The 14,942-nt window shown below is 49.4% G+C and overlaps 1 protein-coding gene across 1 annotated transcript in view; it reads left to right on the top strand.

Moving 5' to 3' along the window:
* Positions 1-4,330: 4,330 nt before the first annotated feature.
* The window catches only part of FTCDNL1 (formiminotransferase cyclodeaminase N-terminal like), a gene marked incomplete at both ends in the record, with an annotated part of 44,592 nt that continues 33,980 nt past the window's right edge, over positions 4,331-14,942 (top strand). Inside the window, 3 exon segments of the mRNA XM_084642869.1 lie at positions 4,331-4,375; positions 6,033-6,104; positions 6,107-6,136. Of these exon segments, the coding sequence (XP_084498995.1) occupies positions 4,331-4,375; positions 6,033-6,104; positions 6,107-6,136 (147 nt within the window).

Genomic DNA, 14,942 nt, shown 5'->3' with positions numbered 1-14,942 from the left:
CCACCAGGAGCTTTGTAATAGGGCTAGTTCTCAGTAGCTGGCTCTATGCCTCCCCCCACAGCCAATACCATAGAACAGGGGTGGCCAACCTGTGGCTTCGGAGCCACAGGCGGCTCTTCAGAGGTTAATACGCGGCTCCTTGTCTGGGCACCGACTCTGGGGCTGGAGCTACAGGGGCCAACTTCCCAATGGGCCAGGGGGTGCTCACTGCTCCACCCCTGGCCCTGCCACAGGCCCTGCCCCCGCTCCACCCCTTCCTGACACCTCCCCTGAGATGCCATGCCCTCACTCCTCCCCCTCCTCCCCACAAAACAGCTGATTGGGAGGTGCGGGGAGGGAGGGAGAGAGAGAGAGGTGCTGATCAGCAGAGCTGCGGTGGGGGAGCGAGTTGGGGAACTGACCGGGGGCGCTGCTGACATATTACTGTGGCTCTTTGGCAATGTACATTGGTAAATTCTGGCTCCTTCTCAGGCTCAGGTTGCCACCCCTGCCATAGGGCTATCCGAGGCGGGAAGGGAGGAGGAAAGGCTATAGCACTTTTGTGCTCCAGTATTCCCTGGCTGATAAAATAACTCTTCGGGGCCATCAGCTGCTGATGCAAATTAAAGCACTCCTTAGGGAAGTTATACTAGTCTTTAGTAACCTCAGGGACCAAGGGAACATAAAGGTGACGCATTGCCACCTGTGCCTCAGGCAGATCCATTATTTCTTATTGCACTGATTCTTTATGTGCCCAAGTGCACACATACTTCCCCACCACAGAGCTTTCTCACTTTCTCGTTGACCTTGTCTACACCAAGCTTTTCCTTAAAATCTCACTCTGTTGCTGTAAGCTCCAATGCAGGCCTACAGGTACCAGCATAACAGCTACCCTCTTCGCCCTCCATATGGGGATACAGCTGGGGAACCTATAGAGCTAAAAGCATGAATTGCCAAAGCTTTAGCTAAAGCTCTGTAGCAACTCTTCTTCTGTGGATCAGCGCAGAGGAGGACCTTTAACTCTCCCTCCCCCCTTGTGGGATACAATAGGTGGGAGCAGTGGTGTAGACAAGGTGTAGACAAGGCCCTTGGTATTTTAACTACCCTGTTAACTTGATACGGAGATTAAAAAGTTTGCAAGCTGATTTACACTAGTGCTCCCATCCCGCTGCTGCTAACGCTGGTGGACTTGCACTGGAGCTACAGCAATGGCAGGACATTTTTTTTAAAGCCTTAGTGTAGACACAGCAATTAACTATTATTTGCTTTGCAGTAGAGCTGGAAGCCCTTCAGGCTTATCCCATGCTGAGGGCCCATTGTGCTAGGCGCTGTACGCACATTACAGAAAGACAATCCCTGCTCCGAAGAGCTTACAGTTCTAACTGGCATAGGCACACTTTTCCTCTGATCTAGCATCATCTAGTCATTAGCATTTAGTCTGACTGCACAGTCACCAGGGTAATAGGTTCCTGGCTACCCTATGTTAGAAAAGCCAGGTAGTGATAAGGCTGTAGAATAGCTCATACATGACAACTACCCCTGCTCTTTAGCAAAATGCTTATGTCAAGTTTTTAAAAAAAAAACCCAGGTGCCTAAAATTTAGGCACATAAATAAGTGACCTGATTTTAAAAAACAACTTCAGTGGCAATTATTGGATGCTCACGCCACTTATGCTGGAAATCAGGCCACGTAGGCCCTCATTCAACACACACTTACATGCAGGCTTAACTTTACTATTGTGAGTACTATGCATGTTTGCAGTATCTGGGCCTTATTCCTGCAAAGAGCCCTGCATAGGTGGGCTCCGCTCCTGTACCCATATGGACCACCACTGAAGTAAATGGGGTTTTGTATCATTGTAAAGAGCGGCCTACATGGATATAGTTTTGGGTTTGAGGCCTTAGGTACCTAAATATGAGTTTAGGAGCCTAGCTTTATGCCCCTGTTTTGAGAATCTTGGTGTTGGCATATTCCCACTCTTGCCTTGCCAGAAAGCTCTCCTATCTGAGTGTACCTTATTTAAGTTCAAAAGCCCATCTATATTTTCCTATTTCTGGCTGGCAGATATGTGTACATCATGCAAAATGCAGAAAGAAAACATAAGCTACTCTCCCTCCATTTTTGGTAAGTTGTGGGTAGTAGGGCCAGCTGCACATCATGTTGCTATGGGAGCAGCACAGTATTTGTTGGAAGGGAACCCAGTTTGCACGCAAGTCCCCGAGTGATCTGGGGAAAAAGCCACCCTAGGGTGGGTCAATATTGCTCTCAACTATTTTGCTGCATGTGTATGGACTGATTGCCCGGTCCTCCCACTAGGTCTCTATCTCAGCAGTAAATTCCCAGCTGCCTGATGCAGCAAGGAGGTGCTGGAGGTGGGGTGAAGCTCCAAACGCCAGGCCCGAAAACCACGTGCTGCCTGGATCCCGGCCAGCTCAACGAAACAGAGGCTGCCAGAGGAGGGAGGCAAGAGGCTGCTGATTGTGCTCAGACCTTTTTTCCCCCGCTCCCCCCTTGGCAGGCTGAAGTCTATCGGGAGCAGGACTCGGCTGCCCCTGGAGGTGGGAGCCAGAGCCCCGGGCGGGAAGAGGCAGCGCCGCGGTAAAACAGCCCAGCTGAGCGGCCCCGGCCAGCTTCCCCTTGCTGCACCTGCCTTCCCGGGAGCGGCCGGCTGCATGGCCCTGGGCAGCAGCGGGGAGTGCGGCGGCCCCGTCCCAACTTCCAACACTGGATTATGATATGGACGTGGCCCATGTGAAGGGGAGTGCCAACATGATAGCTGGGTCTCCCCTGGCGCGGGGCAGCGCTGAACTGGGCCTGTGAAGTTGGACAACGCCCCCACGGCAAGGCTCCGCCCCGCCAAACCCAGGCTCCAAAGTCAGCTGCAGCAGCCCTTGTCCTTTGTAAGAGGAGGGCGGCTCCAAAATGCCACCTTGGCTTGGGGCAACTTGGTTTTGGATCCAGATCTGAACTGCATGGCCCAGAGCCTTTCTCTGTTTATAGTCTGTGTTTTAGTTTTATGGCATGCACCATACTGCTAACCCCAAGCACTCAAAAATCATGTCAGGCTCCTAAAATTATGAGATTGGCTTAAAATCACACACACACACTTTTTTTTTCTCTCTCTCTCACTTCTTTTTAATTGTCACCTGGTTTCTGAGCCTTTAGGATGTGCTTAGCTCACAGTTTCTTTCAAGCCTTTCTCTGCAACTGTGTACGAGGGCTAGCCTAGAAATTATTTCACCGGAGGCAGAGATTCTCACATAATCACTTGATTCCAGGAGCTGGGGCTTTAGAAAAACTCCGCATATTGCAAGACTCATGATAAAATTAGCAAAAATTGGCAACATGGACATCAGCTGCAAAGCTGGATCTATGTTCTGCTGTGTAATTGACTTGCTGTTGGGCAAAATCGCGTAACCCTGCTGTGCTTCAGTTCCCCATCTGCAAAATAAGGACAATAATACTCCCCTGCCTCACCGGGCTTTGTGAGGTCTAAGGCTCTGGTCCTGGAAATGCTTAAGACTGTTTATAATTTTTGAGATCCTTGGATGAAAGGCACTATAGTTATGCAAAATATTGTTAACTGGTAGTCTGTGTAAGCCTAAAATTATTATTGTACGTAAATTGTATGTTTTGTATGTGAACAAATGTTCTATAACTGATTCTCTCAGTTTTATTTTCAGTGGGGAAAAATATGAACATGCTACATAAACAAAATACTCCTAGTTCCTCTGTTGCAGTTGGTTATTTCAGCTCCTGCTGTGGAGGTAGATTTTTTTTCCAGCACCTTTTTGAGCAATTCTGGTCCAGGGGAAATCCAGACTTAGAATGAGAGCTGGGATGGTCAGAAATAAAGCCCTGAATGTTGCACTGAAAGGGTATGTCTACGCTGCAGCGGGGAGTGAGTCTCCGAGCCCAGGTAGGCAGACTCCTGCAAGTGGGGCTCCAGCTAGCGTGTTAAAAATAGCAGTATGGGAGTTGTGACTTGGCTCTCTGGCCTAGGGGGTTGGGTGAGCTTGAACAGCCCCACCCGCAGTGTAAAGACTGCTATTTTTAGCTCTCTTGTTCCAGCCCCACTATCTCTAGTCTGCCTACCTGGATGGGGAGGCTCGCTTCCACCTGCAGTGTAGACATACCCTGAGGGCAGCGTTTCCCAAACTTGGGACGCCCTTGTTCAGGGAAAGCCCCTGGCAGGCCTGGCAGGTTTGTTTACCTGCCTCATCCACAGGTTCGGCCTATTGCAGTTCACTGTGCCCGGCCAACAGGGGCTGCGGGAAGCAGCGCGGGCCGAGGGACGTCCCTCTGCCTGTGCCGCTTCCCGCAGCCCCCATTGGCCGGGCACAGTGAACCATGGTCAGTGGGAACCGCGATTGGGCAAACCTGCGGACGCGGCAGGTAAACAAAACAGCCCGGCCTGCCAGGGGCTTTCTCTGAACAAGCAGCATCCCAAGTTTGGGAAACACTGCCTTAGGGATTGCTCTAAATGCCAGGTAAAACAGTTTACAATATACAAACACAATGAAAACAAGTGAATGGCAGAAGTTGTCTGCTTTATAAAAGTAGTGCCGGCTGTTTTACCTAGTTACAAAGGTTTAGGGGGCTTTATTAGTATGCTAGTATTCATATTTATATAAAAGCTCAGGCCCAGATCCTGGAAGCTGATCCATGCGGGCAGACCCTGGCACCTGCATGGAACCCTATTGAATTCATGAAGGTGCATGGGTCTATCAGATTGGATTAGCTTGCAGGAGTAAAGCTTTAATTTGTATAGATTAATAAACTTTTGATTGTTTTCTATAACATGAAAATCTGCATTCTTACCTGCCCAGACCTGGTGCTTCTCCAGGTTAGTCATTAACTTCTAATAGGATTCATAAAACACTACAAATCTGTCAGTGACAGTAACCAATACTAACTAAAAGTATTATTGCCATAGTATGGGACACGAATTTTGTTTTTGGATGTGTGTCCATCATGACACAAACACTGTTGGCCAGAGTGCTTAGGAAAGGACACAATAATAATGACTGACACTTGTGCAGGTGTAAAGCCTTCCATTGAAAGGGCTCAAAGCATGCCATAACATTTACAGTATGGCTTGCAAGTTGGCCACGTCTGAGGGCAGAACTTGGATTGGAGAGAGAGAGAGATCTATATCTATTCATCTAGATATAAAATCAATACACCTGACACTGAAATCAGCCTCCTGTGTTATGGAAGGTGGCAGCTGTCTAACTACATACAGTACTTCACAACTAAAAGAGAAGGCCACCTACCGAGTAGAATAAAAGCTTTAGACGTCTATTCATTCTAACAGATATTTAAATACTAATCCTTCTATGGTAGGTAATGAAACATTTGAAATGTATTGGTTCAAGGTGAAGTCATGGATGGTAACTTCTTTAACCCACTGTCCCTTCTCCAACATTTTGTACCTAGCCTGGATAGTATTTCAGTAGTGTGTAATTCAATTTATTCACCTAAATTTGGGTTATTGCTGATTATGCACTGTATGTATCTTATGAGTTTAGAAACAAACTTTGTATTTGTGGATAATCTAAACACTATACCCAGACGTGCAGACACTCATTTCTTAACCTCTGTGTTATATAATTTCTTTTAACATTGGCTTTAATAAAAATTTTAAATCTGATACCAATGAAGTGTGAATAAACTTGTAAACGGTCCTTGAGACAACCTGGCACACTCCTCATTCCCACCTGCACTGAAAGGCAAATCATTTCAGTTTTATGGTATAGTCCAGGTTTTAATAACTTGAGTGATTGCACTGAGTTTGCTGCTAAACTGACGGTGTGTGCATGCCTACTGAAATATGTAATGGCTTCTCAAATAACCCACAAGATTTCATTCCTCTTTGTGAAAAGAAGATGCTGAGGTGAAAATTTATGCAGCATTGGTTGCTTAGTTACCAAATAATTGTCTTTTTTTTTAAAGTATATGGGTTAAAGAAGAAGACCAGAAACGAAAACATGAGCAAGAGTGAAAGCATGAGAATGAGAGAAGAAAATATTTTCTTATGTTTCTGTTTCAGGGCGTGAAAATGTCTTCCACCAAAGTGGGCTTTCGTCTGGCTGCCTGTTTACTAAACATTTCAGAAGCCAGAAAAAAAAAGATACTGTTGAGAAAATAGCTAAAGTTTCTCTTTATGATGATAATAATAAGAGCAGCAAACAGAATAAGTTGGAATGGGAGCATTTCAATATGATGTTTATTAAATTGTATGCTCTGTTATCCTGAAGATACATTACAAAAGTTTAAATTTTTTTGGTGATATTCTGACTTTATCGTCTTTTTTCTTTTTTGCTGCTTGGCTCTTTTTTCCTAATATTTTCCCAGCATGTTATATTTCTGCAGGGGGTACCAAACAAATAATCTGTACTGGTGGTTCTCAACCATTTCTGTACTCTGACCCAGAGTTACAAGAGAAAAAGGAGTACTTGTGGCAAAATAGATTTCCACTCCATATGGCTAAATTCAGTGCCTTGCATAATGACAGGTTTCAGAATAGCAGCCGTGTTAGTCTGTATTCACAAAAAGAAAAGGAGGACTTGCCACAAGTACTCCTTTTCTTTTTGCGAATACAGACTAACACGGCTGCTACTCTGAAAAGAGAAAAAGGGAACACATGAAACTGGTTTGTGACCTTCACCCCCCAACTTGAGAACCCATGACCTTATGTGGCCTGTTGTCATACAACATCCATTAACACAGATACTTTTTGCTGATGGCTTCGTGATGGATTAGTAATATGCTGTGGTTTTTATAGCCCCTACCAAGGAAGGATCTCAGAGTGCTTACACACTTGAGTGAACCACATACTTCCTGTGGGATAGATGGGTAGTATTATCCTTGTTTTAGGGGGTGGGAGAGACTAAGACTCAGAGACAGGTTAAGTGATTTACTCCCAGTCATGCATTGAGTCAATGGCAGAGTCACAAATAGATCTCCTGAGCTTTACCTCAACACCATCCTTCCTCCCTAAGACTGGTGCTTGGGAAAACTGTGGCGGTGTAGGGAGTGGGGAGTATTGACCTGGGGATGTTGCGTGGGAGTTTTACTGGTACTGTTTGCATTGGTGATGGGATATCAGGGTGTGACATCACTTGAGGGATGATACCTGAGCCAGGAGTTGTCAGAAATGTGGGGAAGACAAGGCCCTGCACCCCCCATTTCCTGTGATTCACCATGACTCTCAGCCAGCCAGAAAAACAGATGGTTTATTAGGCGACAGGAACACAGACCAAAACAGGGCTTGCAGGTACAGACAACAGGACCCCCTCCGTAAGGTCCATATTGGGGGGTAGGGAGCTTGGACTGAAACCCCCTCCTGCAGTCTCCTCCAGCCACACCCCCTGGCTCCTCCTCCAGCCTTTGTCCAGTTTCCCAGGTAGAAGGTGTCACCTGGCCCCAACCCCCTCCTGGCTCAGGTCACATGCTCAGGGTATCATCCCTTAAGTGAAGTCACACCCTGATATCCCATCACCAATGCAGACAGTACCAGTAAAACTCCCATGCAACATCCCCAGGTCAATACTCCTCACTCCCTACGCTGTCACATCTCTCCCCCCTTCGAGACTGAACCGAGCGGGGTCACTCTAACCAGTGACCTGAGGAAGTTCAGGCCCCCCTCTCCGGGACAATGCATCAGCTATCATGTTGGCACTCCCCTTCATATGGGTCACATCCATATCATAATCTTGCAGAAGCAGGCTCCACCTCAGGAGCTTGGCATTGGCTCCTTTCATCTGATGTAGCCAGGTCAGGGGGGAGTGGTCGGTGTACACGGTGAAGTGTTGCCCAAAGAGATATGTCTGGAGTTTCCTAAGGGCCCACACCATAGCCAGCTATTCCTTCTTGATGGCCGCATAGTTTTGTTCCCGGGGTAAGAACTTCTTGCTCAAGTACATGAAGGGGTGTCTCTCCCCCTTTTCATCAACCTGCATTAACACCACACCTAACCCTGTGTCTGAGGCGTCAGTGAACACCATAAAGGGCTTGTCAAAGTCTGGGTTTACCAGAACTGGGCCACTGACCAGAGAGCTTCCTTCAGCCCACAGAGAGCCCTCTGGCACTGCTCGGTCCAGACCACGTTGTCTGGCTTCCTCTTCTTGCACAGCTCAGTGATGGGGGTGGCTATGGAGCTCAAGTGGGGCACAAATCTTCGATAATACCCCGCCATCCCAATAAAGGCCTGGACCTGCTTTTTGGTCTGGGGAGCAGGCCAGTTTCTGATCGCCTCACCCTTGGCTAGTTCTGGCTTTAGGCAGCCGTTCCCCACCCAGTGGCTCAGATAAGATACTTCAGCCAGCCCCACTTTGTACTTCTCAGCTTTTATGGTCAGCCCAGCCTCCTGGAGTGGGTCCAGCACTTGTTTAACCTGGGACACATGGTCCTCCCCGGTCTGGCTAAAGACACAGATCTCATCAATGTACGCCACGGCAAAACTCTCCATCCCCCTCAGTAACTGATCCACCAGATGCTGGAAGATGGCCAGCGCCCCTTTGAGGCCAAAAGGCAGGGTCAGGAACTCATAGAGCCCCAAATGGGTGATAAAGGCCAATTTCAGCTGGGCATCTGCATCCAGTGGCACTTGCCAGTAGCCCTTTGTAAGATCCATGATGGTAAGGTAGCGAGCTCCCCACAGCTTGTCTAGGAGCTCGTCAGGCCTGGGCATGGGGTAGGCATCAGATACAGTGATGGCATTGAGCTTCCGATAGTCCACACAGAACTGGATCGACCCATCCTTTTTGGGGACCAGCACCACAGGCAAGGCCCAAGTGCTGGAAGATGGCTGGATCGCGCCCAAAGCCAGCATGTCACTGACCTCTCTTTCCAGGTCTTGAGCAGTTTTCCCTGTGACTCGGACGGGGGAGCATCTTATAGGCAGGTGTGATCCCATCTGCAGTAGATTAGTAGACAGTCAGATTAGTGAGTACAAGCCGGTTGGAAAACAGCTGTCGGTACAGATTCAGCACCCTTCTGATCTCAGCTTGCTGAGCAGGGGTTAACCTATCAGAGGGGGAATTGTTTCTAGGGAGGAGCCAGCTTCTGTCTCAAAGAATAGATCTACTAAAGGGTCATCTCCCTGCTCCTCCCAATGTCCATACACAGCTAATACCACATTCCCCCTATCATAATATGGCTTCATCATATTAACATAGTACACCTGGTGGCAGTGTGCCTGGTTAGACAGTTCCACCATATAATTTACCTCATTTAGCTGCTTGACAACCTTGAAGGGGCCTTCCTAGGCGGCCTGCAGTTTGTTTTTTCTCACGGGGATAAGAACCATCACCTGGTCTCCGGTGGCATAGGTGTGGGCCCGCATCGTGTGGTCATACCAGACCTTCTGTTTCCTCTGGGCTCTGGCCAGATTCTTCTTGGCCAGGCCCATGAGCTCAGCAAGTCTTTCTCGGAAGGTCAAGACATACTCCACCACGGATTCTCCAATGGGAGTGGCCTTCCCCATTCGACTCTCATCAGGTCCAGGGGCCCCCTTACCCTTCTTTCATGTAACAGTTCAAAAGGCGAAAACCCGGTAGACTCCTGGGGCACCTCCCTGTACGCAAACAGCAGGTGAGGTAAATACTTATCTCAGTCCTGTGGGTGCTGGTTCATAAAGGTTTTCAGCATCATCTTTAGAGTTCCATTGAACCTCTCAACCAGCCCATTGGACTCGGGGTGATATGCTGAGGCCCAGGTGTGCCGGACCCCACATTTCTCCCACAAGCACCGGAGCAGGGCTCACATGAAGTTGGATCCTTGGTCTGTCAAGACTTCCTTGGGGAACCCCACTTGGCTGAAAATGGTCAGCAGCGCATCTGCCATGTTGTCTGCTTCAATGGAAGACAAGGCCACTGCCTTGGGGTAGCGGGTAGCGAAATCTATCACCACGAGAATATATTTCTTCCCTGATTGGGTTGTCTTGCAAAGAGGCCCCACTATGTCCACAGCCACCTTCTGGAAAGGCTCCTCTATAATGGGCAAAGGTCTCAAAGCTGCTTTCCCCTTGTCCTGGGCCTTCCCCACCCTCTGGCGGGGTCACAGGATCGGCAATACTGTTGGACAGTAGTAAAGACTCCAGGCCAGTAAAAGTTCTGTAGCAGCCTCTGCCGGGTACGCCAGATTCCCTGGTGCCCTGAGAGAGGGATGTCATGGGCCAGGTACAGGAGTTTGTGTCGATACTTCTGGGGGACCACCAGCTGCCTCCGGATCCCCCATGACTCCACTTCCCCTGAGGGAGCCCATTCTCAGTACAGGAATCCTTTCTCCCACAGGAACCTCTCTTGGCAACCTCTCCCCATGGTCTGTGCCACGCTGAAGCCAGCCAGGGATCCTTAGCTTCCGCAAGGAGGGATCTTTCTGCAACTCAGCCTGGAACTCAGCAGCTGGGGAAGGGACAGAGACCTGCTTCCTCTCGCAGGCTAGGTCTGAAGCTGCATCCACTCTGAGCTTTGCCCCTGGGCTCTCCCTCCCCACCAGGGTAGGGTCCTGCGCCTCTGGTGAGATACCCTCCCCGATGTCAGGGCATAGTGTCCCTTGCCGGCTCTGGCTATGGGTCATGACCAGGGTGTTCTGGGGGTTGCTTGGCCAGTCCTCTAGGTCACCCCCTGTCATAAATATACAGGGAAGGGTAAACACCTTTAAAATCCCTCCTGGCCAGAGGAAAAACCCTTTCACCTGTAAAGGGTTAAGAAGCTAGGATAACCTTGCTGGCACCTGACCAAAATGACCAATGAGTAGACAAGATACTTTTAAAGCTGGACGGGGGAGAAACAAAGGCTTTCTCTGTCTGGGTGATGCTTTTGTCGGGAACAGAAAAAGAATGGAGTCTTAGAACTTAGTAAGTAATCTAGCTAGATATGTTTCAGAGTAACAGCCGTGTTAGTCTGTATTCGCAAAAAGAAAAGGAGTACTTGTGGCACCTTAGAGACTAACCAATTTATTTGAGCATGAGCTTTCGTGAGCTACAGCTCACTTCATCGGATGCATACCGTGGAAACTAGTAGCTAGATATGCGTTAGATTCTGTTTTGTTTAAATGGCTGATAAAATAAGCTGTGCTGAATGGAATGTATATTCCTGTTTTTGTGTCCTTTTGTAACTTAAGGTTTTGCCTAGAGGGATTCTCTATGTTTTGAATCTGATTACCCTGTAAGGCATTTACCATCCTGATTTTGCAGAGGTGATTCTTTTACTTTTCTTCAATTAAAATTCTTCTTTTAAGAACCTGATTGCTTTTTCATTGTTCTTAAGATCCAAGGGTTTAGGTCTGTGTTCACCTATGCAAATTGGTGAGGATTTTTATCAAGCCTTCCCCAGGAAAGGGGGTGTAGAGTTTGGGGAGGATTTGGGGGGGAAAGACGCTTTCAAGCAGGCTCTTTCCCTGTTATATATTTGTTAGACGCTTGGTGGTGGCAGCAATAAAGTCCAAGGGCAAAAAGTAAAATAGTTTGTACCTTGGGGAAGTTTTAACCTAAGCTGGTAAAAATAAGCTTAGGGGGTTTTCATGCAGGTCCCCACATCTGTACCCTAGAGTTCAGAGTGGGGAAGGAACCTTGACACCACGCATCAACACCTAAGTGGGCAAATGATGGTGCACCCCCACATCCTTGGGGCCCTCCTTGGCCCCCCATTTCAGATGTATCCTTGCCACGGGCACCTTGAATGGGCCCCCCCACACCCATCAGAGTCAGGTAGGTATTGGGTACCACCCGATATGGGGCCACCACCTCAGGCTGGGCCAGCGTCACATCAGCACCCGTGTCCCAGTACCCATTGACCTTCCTCCCATCCACCTCTAGGGGAACAAGGCATTTGCTCTGCAGGGACAGCCCCATGCCAACCCTGTAAACTGAGAACTTTGGGTCCGGAGCATCCAGCCCCCCAGAGGAGCTGGTTTGGGAAACTCCTCCCCCCTGAGCAGTTGGTAAGCTGCTAGCCCCCCCTGCCTGGGAAGCCTGTCCCTCCTCCGGCTGGGACCCTACCTAGTTAACCCTGTGTGGGTTCGGTCTGCTCAGTCTGTCCTTGAGCTTGGGGCACTGGGTCTGTATATGGCCTCTCTGGCCACAGAAATAACAAGTCACGTTCCGTTGGTCCCCTTGATCCGGGTGGTTGGTCCCGATGCCAGTTGTTCCCCTTGGGAGGGTGTTCTCCACATTCCCCCTTTGGGGAATCCCAGAGTGACTCTCTGCATCACAGTGGGCCTATTCCTTCAGGCCTCCTCCTGTCCACCCCCTGACCGGCGGTCCACGAACTCATCAGCCAGCTGCCCTGCGCTTTGCTGGTCCTCTGGCTTTTTGTCCCCCCACCCTCAGCCTCAGGTCGGATGGACAATCTTCATACAGATGCTCCAGTACAATCAGTTTAACCACGTCCTCCTTAGTCTGTGCCCCATCTGCCAATTGTAGACATATCCCTGAATTCGGAGGATCAGTTCCAAATATGTGACCTCAGGGGTTTTACGCAGACTCCAGAACTTTTTCTGGTACGCCTCGGGAGTCTTCCCAAACTCATGTAACAGAGCCTTTTTGAACAGTTCATAGTCCCCTGCCTCCACCCCTTCCATTTGGCTGTACAGCCCCATGGCTTTGGGGTCCAGTAAGGGGGTGAGAAACTGGAGCCTGTCATCAGGGTCAACCCTGTGCAATTCACAGGCCTTGTCAAAGGCAATCAGGAATTCACCTATGTCCTCCCCTTTCTTACGCTGAGACAGGATGCACTTATCAAAGCTCCATACAGTCCTGGGTCCCCCCCTTACTCACCACAGCAGGGGCCTCTCGGTTCCTCAGCCTTACCAACTCCAGTTCATGCTGACGCTGTTTCTCCTTCTCCTCCAGTTCATGCTGACGCTTCTTTTCATGATCCTCTTGATGCTTTTCCTGTTCTTCTCGCTCCTCCTGCAGTTCCTGCTGCCTCAGCTCCAGCTCTTTCAGTTTTAACTCCTTCTCCCATTCCAGCTGCCTGGGAGGATCCCCTGCTGGCCACAGGGGTCAGGGTGCCCTCAGTGTTTGCTGGGCTCCTTTCAGCCCCTCCACTAGCCACAGGTAGGAGGGGTCTCGGGATGCCCTCGGCAGCAGTCTGACCCCTCCCAGCTGGGACAGACATCCCTGCTGGGACAGACCCCAGTGCCCGCCCTTCATCTGCAGGGCTGCTTCCCTCAGAGGCAGGGATCAGTTCATCCGAGCAATCTTCCTCCTCCAGCTGGGCAATCAGCTGTTCTTTGGTGAGCTTCCCAATGCGCAGCCCCCTCTGCTTGTACAACTCAACCAGGTCCCTCTTAAGGCAATGGTTATACATCTTCCAGCCGGCCCCACGTTACTGTAGTTACTTTGAACTCGCAGGCCTGTGTGCTCTCAGCTCCCCATGGTTTCCAGGAGGGACCCCTAATGTGCCAGCCCTTCTCCAGGTCACCACCTCTCCCCCAGGGTCACGCCACAGACTCCTCTGCCCCTGGAATCACACACCAGGGGGACCCCATTCTTGCAATAGTCCTTCTCTCTCCCAGAGTCAAGCCACAGACTCCTCCACCCCTGGAACTGCTAACCGCAGTCCCAGGGGGATCCCGTTCCTGCAACAGTCCTTCTCGCTGGTCACACACTCGCAGGAGTTAAGCATAGCTTCTCTGCCCCCCCTGAAACTGCTCCTCTCTGAGCCTTTAGCACATCTGGTCCTCATCAATCCCCCTTCATTTTACTGCTCCCTAGTCACTTACTGCAGGAAGCGCCATCCATGGAGTGCAGTAGATCCCATCGCGATCACCAGTTGTCAGGAAGTGTGGGGGAGACAAGGCCCTGAACCCCCCGCTTCCTGCTATTCACCATGACTCTCAACCAGCCAGTAAAGCAGAAGGTTTATTAGAAGACAGGAACACATTCCAAAACAGGGCTTGCAGGTACAGACAACAGGACCCCCTAAGTCAGGGCCATATTGGGGAGCAGGGAGCTTGGACCCTGACCCCGGGTCTCCCTCCTTTTCCTCAGCCAGCTCCAAACTGAAACCCCCTCCTGCAGTCTCCTACAGCCACACCCCCTGGCTCCTCCTCTAGCCTTTGTCCAGTTTCCCAGGTTGAAGGTGTCACCTGGCCCCAACCCCCTCCTGGCTCAGGTTAAATGCTCAGGTATCGTCCCTCAAGTGAAGTCACATCCTGATATCCCATCATCAATGCAGTCAGTACCAGTAAAACTCTCACACAACAGCCCCAGGTCAATACTCCCCACTCCCTGTGCCATCACAAAAACCTCTTAGCAGCACTACTGGGGAGAAGGGACGCAAAAGGGACAAAAGTTTCACCTTTGTCTCTGTCCATTCTCTCTTTCCCACGCATTCCCTGCCCTCTACTGTCCCTTAGTTTCTTTTTTCCATCTTTCTGTCTTGTATCTTAAATTTTTTTTGCACTTTATTTTATTTTTTGCTCCTCCCTCCCTCTTTCCTTCAGGTCTCTCTCCACATCCCCTAACTGTTCTGGTGAGCCTCGCAGAGACTCTCCACTCTCAGCCAGCTATTGCAAGCTCCCTCTCTCCCTAGTCACTGCAGTACAGCCGCACGGGCTTGGCTGATGCCAGACAGAGAGCAGGGTGTAGAACTGTGTAACACCCCTGGGGGAGGGGAGGAGAAGAGCTCAGTGTCTTTTAATGCAGTCGTCTGCTTTTCGTTAATGTTTTCTGCCATTTCGCTTATGCATCTCTCAACTGTTCTGGCAGAGACAGGCAGTTCTTTTATTCTAGATACGGTCGTATCTTTATTTGGCAAATCATTGAACAGAACCTCCGAACTGCTGAGAAAAACTTCTTTTATATATTCCCCATCTGTAAACGGCTTTCCGTTTTTTGCAATGCAGTGTACAATCTTGTAACTTCCTTCTGTAGCTTGATTTTTACTTACGCTAAAGCATTTTAAAACACTGCTTTGCTTCTCATCTTCTGCTACTGGCTTTTTGATCA

The sequence above is a fragment of the Lepidochelys olivacea genome (genome assembly GCF_965140295.1).
Source record: "Lepidochelys olivacea isolate rLepOli2 genome assembly, chromosome: 11".
Taxonomy (NCBI): domain Eukaryota; kingdom Metazoa; phylum Chordata; order Testudines; family Cheloniidae; genus Lepidochelys; species Lepidochelys olivacea.
This window is presented reverse-complemented; position numbering and strand designations above follow the sequence as displayed.